This window comes from Cygnus olor, chromosome 21 (genome assembly GCF_009769625.2).
Source record: "Cygnus olor isolate bCygOlo1 chromosome 21, bCygOlo1.pri.v2, whole genome shotgun sequence".
Taxonomy (NCBI): domain Eukaryota; kingdom Metazoa; phylum Chordata; class Aves; order Anseriformes; family Anatidae; genus Cygnus; species Cygnus olor.
Window position 1 is genome coordinate 1,817,307 of NC_049189.1, and position 13,471 is coordinate 1,830,777.

The following is a 13,471-nucleotide window of genomic DNA, read 5'->3' on the forward strand; positions in this document are numbered from 1 at the left end:
TGAATTTGTCTCTTTGTTCATGCAGTACAGTTAAAAAAACAGTTCCAAGTAAGTGAATTTGCTCCCTCCCACCCCATCAGATGTGCAGTACATAAATGCAGTCATTTAACCGTGACTTTACAAGCCAGCATGTGCATGCATCAGTCATTCCACCTTTGAAAAGAAAACCAGCGTGATTAGGAAACTGTTAAGTATGCAACTGAAATAACTTCCCCATGAAGTTCAACAATTTTTCTTTGACAGCAAGAGAATAATGTAAAATACCCATTACTCACTCGCCCTTGCCTAGTGAATTTGTACTTTCTTTAATTGACTGGTTCCAAATTTCATGCTGGTGGATTTTAATTATGTTATTCCTAAATACTTCCCAGTCAGGTTAACTAAGACAAACTAGGAAACATCTGCTGGGAAACAGACATTTCTTAAATCTAGTTCCTTAATTGCATCATCCCCTTTGTTGGATTTTAGGCCACTGCAGAGAATGCAGTAAAGTCCTGCATTTTGGGGGATTATGCAACAGTATTGTCCTTTCTGATTCAGAAATTACCTTCACAGTGACCATCATCTGCCTAGAAGAGGGGAAGAGTAGTCTATAACTAAAATATTTAAGAAGCAGTTGTTTGTGATTAGAACAGTCAGATGAGAGCTTTAATTTTCAAGATTGTTCCTCAGTGTAATTAGTAAACAGAGGCATCACATTAACCTATCCCAAGTCCCTTACTCCTACAGGCATTCATGCACTTACATAGTAAACTTCTAAACTAAATCTAGGTGTGATCCCCCATCTTAACCTTCCTTGATTTTAACAGTTGCACTCCATCCTTCATCAACTTCAATTCCTCCCAGCTGCTTAGTTTTCTTTTGAATCCAGCTCCACCACCAATCCAGAAGTGCTGTGTGTTTGTGATTAGGAAGCTAACACTCTAGACTTGCAGAAAAATACCTTTCTACAATGATGTAGTTCCTATGAAATACATATGGTAGAACCCTAAGACATGCCCATTCCTTTACATGTTTTTTAAGCATTAGCCCTTCCTGAAGTCTCCTGGCTTTGTCTTGCATTTTCTTTTATACGTAGACGAGTGCATATTTCTTCTGTGAAAATGGAGCAACAAGACTTCTGAAAAACAAAAGGGGAGAAAACAAGGGAGTGAGTTCTGCATCATAAATCCACCTTTAAAACGTGTGCTACCCATCCACTGGAATGGATGGAGAACAAGAACACCAAGCTGCACATTCAGATACCAGTGCAGTTTTACTTACATGTGGTTTCCTGCTTGTCAAATGACTTGAAAATAGCCATACTTGAGAATAAACTTGTTATTGATGATTTACTGCCCTCCGTACACACTCAGTGTTGGAATGCAGTTTGGCTGCATTACAGTAAATATTTCTACTTAATATTTTAGGCTTCATTTTATTATTTTTATACTGTTTTGGCTACCTATCTATCACACAGTCCAAGCTACAACGTTTCAAAGATGTAAAGAGTGAATACTTGGCATGTCTCCTTGATCCCATTACATTCCTTTCCTTAGACAAAGCAAGATCACAATGGCATTCTGCCCAGTGGGGCAGAATGGTACCTAACTGTCCATGCTAAACAGCAGGGATCCAAGGAGGGAGGACAGCAGATGATGACCGTTCACCTACCTTGACATGTCCAGCAGCGTGTCTGCTCTTATTTGACAGCTCCACCACAGCTGCAATCACTCCCAGTGCGAGGCCAATTGCAAGAGTAAGGAAGAGTCCGCCGAGGGCTTGGGGCTGCAGAGGGCTCCATCTCTCTCTGCTTTTGTGAAGGCAGCTGGTCTCCCACCACTTGTTACGCAAGTAGTCAAGGTCACCCAATTCGCGCAGTTTGAGGACCGCAATGGAGAGCTTCTTAGTCCACGAGGATGCTAGCAGCAGTAGAATGAAAAAGAGTATAAGACAGATAACGAATATTATAACATTTTAAAGCAGCCTGCTGCTACCCTACCAAGCAGGGTTGGCTGGGTGCTGATTCCCAGCTATCAAATGGTCATTGTGCAGAATGCCACAGAGTAAGCTGAGTGCTTTTTTAGATAGCAACGATTCCTGTCATGTTCGCTTGCAGAACAGTAACAGAGTGAAGGTTCTTTGATAAATACAAGCAGTCATGCTCACAAGAAAAAATTGTTTAGGAGCTCTTCTGCATCATTCCTGGGGCCAAGGCTTAAAAACAAAAACTAACTAACTAAAGGAACCAATGTTCCCGAGTTTCAAGACTTATCTGTGCCAGGCTGTTTGCTCTCAGTCTGCTATTTCGAACCCGTGAAATCCAAGTGGAGAAGTGGGGCAGAAATGGTGCACTGTGACTAACCCTGGGCTGTGGCAATGCCAAATCCTCTGGCTCCAATAACTTCAGGGGCTCTGATCAAATTGCAGTGCCTGGCAGCTGCAAGGTCTTGAGAGATTGATTCACCAATGAAGGCGTAGTTCGAGTCCATCACGCGTTGAACTGCTTCCTGGTAGGTTTTGACTAAAACGTGGTCTCGTCTCTTGTCCATATATTCATAGACCATCTGATGGATGGGATTCTTGGAGTTCTGCAGCCCAAAAAGCCAAGTGTTATACTGAAGAGTAAAACAAATGTGCAGTATTTCTGGATAAGCATGCAAAGATTGTAAAACAATTTGGAGAATAAGAGCACATAAATCATTCCCCTTTTAGGCCCTCTCTGTAATGAAAATTAGCATCTAGCTGGCACAGATTTCCTCTCAAATGTTACAGGGATATAAGCATTAGTTATTTCCCACCACCACCCCTCAAAAATAACTTTTACAGATATCTCGGCCCCAGCTTAGCAGCCCTAAGGCACGTGTGTGTGTGTGCAATCAAATCCTCTGCACCTTGAAGAAGTAGAACGTGGAGGAGCCGTCCAACGTCCCAAACTCGAGCTTTCTTTGCTTCACGAGATCTTCAAAGGTCTGGATTGGGAGCTGCTCGCTGCCGGAGCTCTGCAGCGCGGTGAAGTTGGCGATGTAGGCAGCCAGCAAGGCTATTGTGAAGAGCCACCAGATGGCGGCAATGACCCGCACAGAAAGCGCTTTGGGCCGAGGGGTGACACCTGCGCGACCAGAGGAGCCGATAAAAAGCAAGGGAGGTGATGTACAGTGAGAGAGACAGCTCGAGTTAAAGCCGGCACAAGACTTCTTTTTTAATAAAGGCCAAACTGCAAAACTTGCCCTGCAGCTACCTAGGAAACGCACAGGCCTGAAAAGCCCTCAGTGGCTGAACAGCACCAATACCGCGTGCTGCACAGAGAGCTGAAGCAGCATTAGTGGCCAGAGGCAATAAAAAGGCTCCACTCTAAAGCATCAGTGCAAAGGCTAGCTTGACTTTCCCCAGAATAAGTGTTACAACAGAAAAAAGCAGTCAGCTGCAGCCAGCCACCTGTACAACTCCAGCAAGTTCCAAACCCCAGCTGAGAGTTTGAGTACTGATGAGTGTCCCTACTGCAACATCTTTCCCCTCAGCAGCACCCAGCCATCCAGCACCCAGTGTTACAGACAGATGAGGGCTGGATAAGCAAGCAGCTTACAAAACCATTCTGCTCCCGGAGTTCCACTGCTACAGTCCTCCCAGCTCACCTTGCAGTGCGAGAGCTCCCGCTCCAAACCAGAGGCTGTTTAAGAAGGTGAAGTGATTCTCTTCATTCTTGGGCTCGTTCCATTCACAGGGGCTCAGCCTGTGGGGAAATGGCGGGATAAAACCAGTCAGGAAAAAACAGCCCTGCAGCATGACATGCAGCAGTGCGGCTAGCCCAGAAATGCCCTTTCCTTCCATGGTAGGTCCTCCTTCACCCGTGGTCCAGTTCAACTAGTACAGAGAATAATGTTCCTGCTCAATGCCTCAAGTATTTCACAACAATAAAGGCTCAGGAGGCTCCTCTTTGCCAGATCCCTTCTTCTTGAACCACTGCATCTAGTCTCCCTGGCACACCTAAGAGGCAACACTGGCTCTGTTCTTTAGCATAAGAAGAAGGCCGCTCCTTGGAAGGAATGCTTATCTATAAAAGACTATGCATAAAACTTAAAAAGCAGCACCATAGCTTCTGTTCAAGACTGCAGCTGCTGAGAGCCTTAGTGCAGCCTAATCAAGAAAGGAGGGAGAAGGCTGAATCTCTTTGGAAGAGGGAGGGGAAGAATTCCTTCCACCAAAGCCAGTGCAGAACTGAGTGCACAAAAACACCAGGAGAGAGAACTGCACGTAGGAATGTGGTCACAGAAAAAAAAAAAAAAAAAAAAAAAAAACAACTTTGAAAAAAGTGAGGAAGAAAAGCTGAAGTACAAACACACGGGCCTTTAGCAACCCTTGTACTTTCTTTAAAACCGAGATCTGCTCATAGCTGGGAAAACAGTCAACTTTTGAGCAAAACCTGTGAAACGTGTTTATACCTGGCAACAAGAAAGAGGCAGAAGCACGTCAGAACATAAGCAAATAGGAGACCAGTCCAGGTCTCCTTACTGAAAGGAGCCAGGAAGTGGAAGAAAGACATCTCCTGTGACATGGTGTCCTTTCGAAGCAAGATTCCAATCCCAGTCTGCAGGAATGGCGTGGTGAAGGAGACCACCTCTTCCCTGGCTGATGTGACTGTCAGGGGAGCCACTGCAATGTCTGCTTCCTATAAGATGAAAAAAATATTATCAACCATCCAACCTACCTGATGATTTCTGCACTCAAATAGAACACTTCCCAGGCTGAGTGGGCAGATATCTACATGGCAAACAGCTTCCCTGTCTCACTAGACAGCTATGGGCTTAGACTGCGAGCTCCAGGGGACAGCTTTCCATTTTGCATTGTTCATAGGGGGGGCTGGCTGGCGTCTGGGGCCTCTGGTTTCCTACCATCCAAACAAGCTGAGGCTGTGCACCATGAACCACATTGTATTTGTTTACAAAAAACAGAAGGCATGTTCCTTCCTTTTTCTGGCTGTAGCACCTACATGACTGACGGGACACGTTACTGAGTTCAGAGAAACACAGAGAATTCGATTCAAGTGTTCCCAACAGCTGGCAGAATGCTGACTGGAGGGAGTGGTACACCATGGATAAAAAGCAGGTTCAAGCACCTATTTGAATAGTCTGAGGGGTTACATTTCAGAAGAGACAGGTTTGGTCTAGAGCTTAAGTACAAGGTAACTCTTCCTTAAAGTCTTTGTTTCATTACAGCGCTATGATGTCTGTGCAGCCTCTCAGATTACAAAGGCACTGGGCAGTCTCTGAAACAAGCACTGCACCAGGAGTGCCTTGTAACAATGATTTCTGCTATGGCCATTGTCTCCTTGTTTTGTAGTGTCCCTATCTGAAGGACAAAACCAACTACCAAGTCTTTCTGTTCATCAGTTCTACACAACAGGCAGAATAACTCCAAGTTGCTCAGTCCCCGAGGAAATTCTAATGAAGAGCTGTGCCAGCCCAGCCCTTTGGCCTCTTTCCTGTTAGAGCTGCAGTATTCTCAAACATACAATGAAAATTACCTGTCTCAAAATCTCTCCAATCATCCCTGTCCAGCTCCCATTGGAAGAGACGGCACCGTACTTCCCATCTCCCACCACCTTCACCTTGTAGCTGAAGTGAAGCATTGAAGCAAGGGCTTTCAGCAGGTCAATGCAGTATCCCTCCAGCTCTGCCCTTCTCACCATGACGTAGGGATCTTCCTGCACAGAAAGGGAAATGCACACAATTACATGCCACCACAGTCTGCAGCATGCAATTGACTATGAATTAACCCCTTTTTCCCCCAAAAAATAAACCCTCCACAAGGACCTCTGCCCACATTATCGGGAGGATAACATTTCCAGTCCTGAAAGATATTCACAGGAGTCACGTGCCACCACTAGTAAAAGAATACAGCTCCAGGAAGGGCAGCCGCATTTTGCAAGGCACATGTACTACATAAACAAGTGATAACCTCTTCACAATCTAAACACCCAAATACATTTCCTTTGGCCCACCAGTTGAGGGTTACCTGCTGGTGCCTGACAGCAGAATCAGAAAATCTGCTGGAATCAGAAAATCTTCTTCTGAATGATCCTGATTGTGGCAATGAATCTTCTTTCCTTTTTTTTTTTTTCTTTTTTTAATAAGATTTTTTTTAATTTGGGCAAACATGTGATATGTATAATATAAATAATAATGATATAATTCTAGCTACCTCCCAGCCACTGTAAGTACCATGTTACTGCCTTACCAGGATTGTTGTGACAGTCAAAGTTGGAAGATTCTCTTCCGGTCCCCTCAAGTCAGCGTCCTACAAATAAAAGTGAAGAATTAATTGGATTTTCCAGAACTGGCCCCACTTAGCTAGGGTTTGCATTAGTGTGTGCGAGTTAAAGCAGCTAGAAATCTGCCCCCGAGCTGCAGCAGGTCACCTCACCACTACTCTACCTCCTTCAGGAATCGCTGTTCCGTGACAGTAATTAATAAATCACAAGTGTTTTGCGTTATTGCATGTTATCGGCATACTTTGTGCAAATAAAAAAATCACTTTAGATGCTGTCACAATTCTTCAGATACACGGTGCATACAGTCTTCCGAAAAAGAGATCGATGTATGTTGCTGACAAAACAGCTAGCAGCCAATTAAGGCCTCATTAAAGAGTAATTACAGGAGACAGAACAGTAGGAAACCTGAGATGTTGGGGAGAGGAAACATGAATTCACTTCTGCGTGGACACGCTGAATTCACGAGTGCATCTCCCAACCTTACACAACTCGAGGTGCTTTCTGATCAGTACCACTTCAGAACAGCTCAAGCTTTTGCTGGTAAAGCCGCCTTCCCCTCACAGATGAAAAGCCTTGCACACTATCACATCTATTTCTGGATTTAAAATCCTTTCTCACAAAGAACTTCACTCGTAACTCTGCACCAATGAATTGAACGTACCTTACTCGCAGCATCATCATTCCTCATCGCTCCTGAAAAACAACAAAATCAACTCCTTGCAGCATTTATATTTCACAGTTCCTTAAGAGTGAAGTTTCATAAACTCATTTCACATTGCACTTACACAGAACAACTACCCTTAGCTCAGAAGCTCACAGCGCAGCTGACTCGCACCAATTTTGCCGAGTTTGTTTCCTCTTTCACAGCACAGCATTAGCGTGAAGCAAACAGAAGCAGAAATGTACACAGCCAGACTCAGGCTTCAGAGGATTCTGACTGTAACTTTATTATTCTGGTTTTCACACTCTGAAGAGTGGATTTTTCAGAACTGCCCTCCTGACAAGTAGAAAACCCAGGAGTCCTGCTACTTCACACAGCCAAGATTCCCCCCCTTGTCTGTGACCCTAAGGAAAAGCAGAAGCTCATCAGCATTACATTCCAAGGCACCGGGGTTTCTAATTCTTCCCTTCCCCTATTAATGAGAGATTCCTCTTGTCAAAGCAGCCAAAGCAGACCGTCTTGCGACCACAGGGGTAGAAACCCTTCTCCACCTCATCCTCTTCCATTCCCCCCCAGAATTAGAAGCACTCTGACTCTTTCTTTCCTGTGAAAATTCAGACCTCCACAAGGATCAGGACCAAACCCAGGAACCAACAAACAGGGACGGCACTAGAGAAGGGTCTGGAAGCCTGCCTTGTTTTGCCTCTTCTCTGTGCCCCATGAAGTAAGGGAAGTAAATACAGACGAGAGTTTAAATGTGATGAAAGATGGTGCAGCCTGCAGGGAACAACACCCTGCCTCTTGTCAGATCTGCCATTGACCTGTTTTATGTTACTTCTTCTTGTGCCTGTTTCCCATTTGTAAAACAAAGGCACCGATACTTTCCCATTTGGTAAAAATCCACCTGTAGAAGTATTATTAATGGGGTTAATTGAGCTTCTGGTTCTGCTCTCTGCTCTTTTAATAAACCCTGTTAAATTGTTTGATCCACAGCCTCCTTTCTCACAACACTCAGAAGAACACTGTAATAATTGAGATGCAGAATTAAAACCACAGCCACTATACGGCTTATTAATTGCCCAGGATGTTTTTCTGGAATGTGCACATTGCTCCTTGCAATCAAAGAATACACAGTACAAAGGCCAAAAATCCCTCAAGAGAAAACAAAAAATTGAGGGTGTTCTTGCTCTTCCAAGCAAAAGCTGCAAGTTTTTCATTAAATATAACAACATATTCATTCATTATGTATTATTCATTCTCTGGTTTTGCATTTTCTTGCCTTGTGCTGAACTCTACATTATTGTTAAAACAAAAACTGCTTTTTCCCTCTCCACTACAGTTCTCCACGGGAGCTGGAAATCTTCACAAAGGAGTTCTCTTGTCTCCCTTCAGAAACTCATTAGAGCCAGTAAAAGCTGTTTGAGGCTCCTTTTTGAAGACCTGCTAGGGTTTCTTGGAAGAAAACAGCCTGTACTGAGGGCTTCAGCTCCCCCACAGCGACACTGGATGCAGCTGTTCAAAGCCCCATTGTAAGGGCTCCTGAAAGGACCATAAGTAATCGAGTCGCAGCGCTAACTCAAAGTTCATGGCAGTGACACTTCTCAGCAGCCAGGTCCTCCTTGTGAGGATCTACAAAAACATAACACAAATAAAAGGGACTCATCCCTCCAAATCTTGTCCCCTAAAGGCTTGAAACTACTGCCCTGAAGGCAGGAAGCTACTGCGGCTGCAAAAAGTCAGCCTTGCCCTTACCCCTTCTATTCCGAGCAAGAACAGCCTTCTAATGGGAGATGACTCTGCCTGACTTCACGAGAAAAGGTTTGTAACACTGTTAAGAACTGCCTCAGCCCGATTTTCTACCCTGTCCTCCCTGTCTAGGCTAATACCTGTGCCTTTGTGTCCTCCGCCCATATTTCCCTTTTTGCAGCTAGATTAAGGTACAGACTTAATCCAGCACTAGTCATCAAAGAATGAGAGAATTCACAGACTGTGAAGAACAAAATCAGATTTGGATGCAGCCAGCGTTGTTGGCCAAATATTCTCACCTGCGTGGCTTGATTCTCTCAGGAGCAGCACGGTTGTAAGCACACAGAACACGAAGTGAAGTCCTTTGTCCATTGGAGCAGAAATAGTCACTATCTAGAGGAAATTCCTGCTCGAGATGAAAGACAAGTAGTTAAGGCTGGTGTTATGGTTCCTCAAAGCTGAGTTAAATCAGTTTATCTTGGATTTTCTGCATCACATTTGGAAGAGTCCCAATTGTTTTTCATTTCAAACGCTGCAACAAAATTTCTGCATGACTTAAAATAATTGTACATGTGTTGTTGAAAAACAGCAACAAAATTATGAAAGACAGCCAATGCCATGTTATACTCCATCTCAAGCTTCTGCTGTATTTTTGACTGTATTTGTAATCACAGTGCCAACCAAGGGTCAGGATACCATTACCACAGAAACTACAAAAGACATACTGAAAAAGTGCCGAGAAAAAAGTCACCATTTAGGAGACTATGCAGGTGAAAAAGGTGCTACAGTGTGGTATCACCTGCTTCTGACTGACGTGCTCAAAGAGAGAAAGGTTGCTTCAGTTAATTTTACCTCATCAACTTTTATGAATTTTTCCCCAAACCTGCACACCTGTGAAAACTCTTGACATTACAAAGGCTCAGTGGTTTTCCTCATTCATTCTCTCTACATTTTTCACTTTCATACCAAGAATAAGAAGTGAATAAAATTTACACAGAGGATTATTTGGATTAAATTTAAAAGCTGTCTCTTTTTGTTATTGTTAAAAATACTTCAAAGTGGAATTAGTGTTAAAGAATCAAAGGAGAGGACTGACATTCGAGTTATGGAGCAACCTAAATTTTCTGAAAGTAATTATAGAATACAGACAAAATGCTAGATACTCTTAGCTGTTGGGAGAGCAGCACATGGACAGCTGAATCAGCCACCAAGGCACAGAGAGGAGAAAGCAGCAGAGATCTGGTTGAGCCACTGAGGAATTGCTTTTTCCTTTTTCTCTGGTTTCCCTTTTTAAATCTTTAGATTTAACCTCTAAATTTTTGCTATTTTTCCTTGCACTTAGGTATACACTATAAAGTGATCTTTACTTCAGGCAGCCTCCTTCAATAAAGAAAAAAAAAGGTATTCAGAGCTGGTAATAAAAATAAAAGAATTGTTAACACTGGCTACTGACTGTCTAAAAGAAAAAACAGTCTAAATATGTGGAAAAAAAAAAGCATTTTTGCAAAGGCAAATACACTTCCTTTAATCTAGTACTGGAATGATTTAAGGGCAAACAGAATCAGTTACAGAGAGAACAGGAGCACAGATGGCTTCAGCACCTTCCAGCCTGTGACGAGTTCTTTAGCTACTGCCTAAATTAAACCGCAGCATCCACTCACCACATCCACCTGGCGAGGTACTACAAAAGTTTCTCAAGTTTTACAGCAAAACAAACTAAGGATTTAAGATGCTACTTTGCTAGAAGCAGCTCTCACTCCTCAGAAGCTTTTCAGCCTTTCAAGAACTAAACAAAAAAGAGACACCACCACTCCTCAGCCATCCTTGTGCACGCAGTGCTGGAGGAAGGCATTAACAGGATGGAAAAGCTGGGCAGCCACCAGCTAGGAAGGAGACAGCCTGCTGCAGGCAGGCTGGAACAAGCAGAGCAGCGAGTGAAGGCAGCATCTCACTTACAGCAACTCCTTCAGCCTCTCCCAGCTTGGCTTGGCTGGCCGGGCACCAGCAGGAACACCGATGAGCACCGTGGGACTGCTGGAGCGGGCGGCGTGGCAGCGCTGAGCTGTTATAAGGACTGAGGGAGGAGCCGGGGGGGCTCCTGCAGGATGCCCACTGCCAGCTGGCACCGCGGGCTCCAGGGGCACCTGGGGCTGGGGAAAGAGGAGGAGGATGTTTGGAAGCAGTTTAGTCCAGCGGCTCGATGCCACATCAAGGGTCAGAAAAGCTGACTGCTACTACTTGGCCCTGTAAAAGCCTTCTTTCTACTGAACCGTGTCCTTTCAGCTGTGCCCATCTCCCCTGTCTATTGGTCCTGCAAGCTTAAAGCTTTCTTCACTCTGAGTGTCTCAGATCAGCTGTGGGACTCAGGTGTAACACCGAAACCCTCTCAGACCTGTTCCGTGTTTTTCCTCCCAATGCCCAGAGCACTGAGGAAAGGTCTGAGCTTCAAGGTAAACCACACATTCTGGCTTGCACACAACCATTTAAGACACAGGCAAAGAAATGAAATTCCTGTTCCCTTCACCCTTCCAGTTACTAGTTCCACGTCAGACACGAGCTACAGGACAGCCCTGCCAAGTGGCTGCTTCCACTGGGCCAGGTCATTTATAAATACACTCACCAAGGCACTGCAATTACAAAGGAGGGCTTTCACAGGAATTCAGAAGAGAGTAAATTATTACAACCCATCCTGCAGGGGAGTTGGAACATGTCCACACTTGAGTAAGAAACAAAAAATTACTTCCCACTTGACTTTCATCACTGTCCAAGATGGAAAACACTCCAGCTGCTTGTGCCTTCTTCCCTAAGCTTCTCCTAGATATGCCACTACGCAAATCAATCATTAAACATCACCACAGCTTGTCCTCCGCCAACGAAAACCACTTACCTTTCAATAAAAAGTGCTTACTATAATGCATTTGGTGATGTCTGCCTTAACGGAGTGAAAGGGCTTGACTCACAGCTCGCTGCAATTAAGGGGAGCTCACTTGTAATGCATGTCAGACACCAGCTGGTGCAAATCATCCCCACAACATGGCAAGATGCTCATGTAGGTTATAAACAGTAACTACATGCTCTCTATTCAGCCAAACTAAAAAGAATCCTGTAAGATCCAGTCACCTTGGCTTTCTCTTAGATGCCTTGGGCTGCTTACAGCTGCATTGCCAGGTACTACACCTTTGGTAGCCAGCACGTCATTTGTTTTTCACTTTCCTGTGCGATAGCTTCACCCTAGAGAGTCTGGCAAAGGGCTGCATGTGGAGGGAGGTGAGCAAAAAGCAGATAAGCTGAGGTTCCCAGCTGCTTCTCATGAATATTTTTCTAGGCTTTACTAAGATGAACATTATGGTATGTGATTTGTCACAGCTGGCAGCTAATGAGGGCTAAGCCACTAATAAGCTCAACTCCAAGCAGCTGAAAGCATCTCAGCTCTGACAAAATGAGTTTTTAAAGACACAAACAAACATTCAGCATCAGTGTTCTTAAACGCTAAGTTGGAGAAACATGGACCATAAAATCACAAGGCCAACCACGTACTGTTTGTCATTTGGAAACTTCGGACTCCTAATCTTACACCGTAATGAGCTGAAAAACACAGGGCAGGAAGCTGAGACCTCACAGGATGAGCTCTGGTCAAGGGAAGATACTTGCTGTTACTCTACAAACCAGCAGAAAAATATATAAAATGAGCTTTCTCTAGACAGTTATGATGGTTACTTTTACCCCCCAAACATGTTTATGACAACCAAATACCTTGACATTAAAAACCTGTGTTCATTATGCAAACCTCACTGAGTTCTTACCTGCAGCTTTGGATGAGATACAGCCAAGCAAGTGTTTTCCCACATTAGTAGGACCTCCCTACCAGCCATAATGCCTTTTCCTCCTCTGTATCCTTTCAGCAGTTTGACTTTGAGACTATTCCAGCAACAGGAAAAAATATTAAGAGCAGAGTTGCTAAAAATGATTTTGCTCGAGGCTTTGGAGTTTTCATTTATTTGGCAGGGGGTGGAGCAGGGCAACAAGAAAAATCCACCCCAAATCCTAAAAGATCTATGTACTTAAAAATCTGATGATAATACCAGAATCAGCATGAATCTTTCCATTTGTAAGCACAACAGCAACAAAAATATGAAATAAACTTATTGGTTAAATTATCACTGTGCTAATTATTCTTCAGAGCAAAATGACACTTTTAAACATCTCAGTAGCTTTTTACTCAGTTACCGACCTTCTTGAAGAATACTGTTTTCACCTGCCTTTCTGAATTCCTTCACACCTGCAGCCAGGCTTTTGTTGTTACATGACATCCTGAAGGGAGAACAAATACCAGTGACTGTGCAGCGTTTGCAAGTGCTTCTGGCCTCAATCTTGGATGAATTCTCGACCCTGCTGTACTAGCGTGTGTGATTGTAGTAAATATTCGCAGCTACTACATGGCAAGCAGTGATTACCGCAAAGTAAATGCTGCCGGCGGAGCAGCTGGCATGCACAGCCCACTGTGGTTTCATGCTCAACCTGCATCTACGCTGAATCTACCTGCAGTTTCACGAGGGAGATGGAGAATCTGCTTCTTCATCTTGGTCATCATATGAATGGTGGAGAAGACTGTCAAGAGAATAAGAGCAGAGAGGCAGTCCTAAAAGGAAAATCAATGCTGCTAAGAACCTTGACTCCAGACTCCCTCTGCTGTTGCTGAATCTTTATCGCTTTCCCTACCTTTTTAGACAATGCCCTGCCTGCTGAGCAGATCTGAGAGTGTTCCCTCTTCCCTGAAGAAGAACAGATGAAGAGCAAAACTGCATAGTAAACTC

The 13,471-nt window shown here is 44.0% G+C and overlaps 1 protein-coding gene across 2 annotated transcripts; it reads right to left on the bottom strand.

The window, feature by feature from the left end:
- Positions 1–628: 628 nt before the first annotated feature.
- Positions 629–11,595, bottom strand: LOC121058458 (probable glutamate receptor). 2 transcript variants are annotated; one of them, XM_040534017.1, is made up of 12 exons: positions 11,545–11,595; positions 10,614–10,807; positions 8,957–9,063; positions 6,912–6,943; positions 6,217–6,276; positions 5,504–5,683; positions 4,422–4,648; positions 3,615–3,712; positions 2,874–3,091; positions 2,345–2,570; positions 1,654–1,901; positions 629–1,120 (listed from the first exon to the last, which is right to left on the bottom strand). In XM_040534017.1, the coding sequence occupies exons 3-12, from the start codon at positions 9,027–9,029 to the stop codon at positions 1,019–1,021; spliced, it is 1,464 nt and encodes a 487-aa protein (XP_040389951.1). In that variant the 5' UTR covers positions 9,030–9,063; positions 10,614–10,807; positions 11,545–11,595; the 3' UTR covers positions 629–1,018. The 2 variants fall into 2 exon arrangements, with proteins under 2 accessions (XP_040389951.1, XP_040389952.1); XM_040534018.1 differs by lacking the exons at positions 10,614–10,807; positions 11,545–11,595 and adding an exon at positions 10,319–10,551.
- Between the last annotated feature and the right edge of the window lie 1,876 nt (positions 11,596–13,471).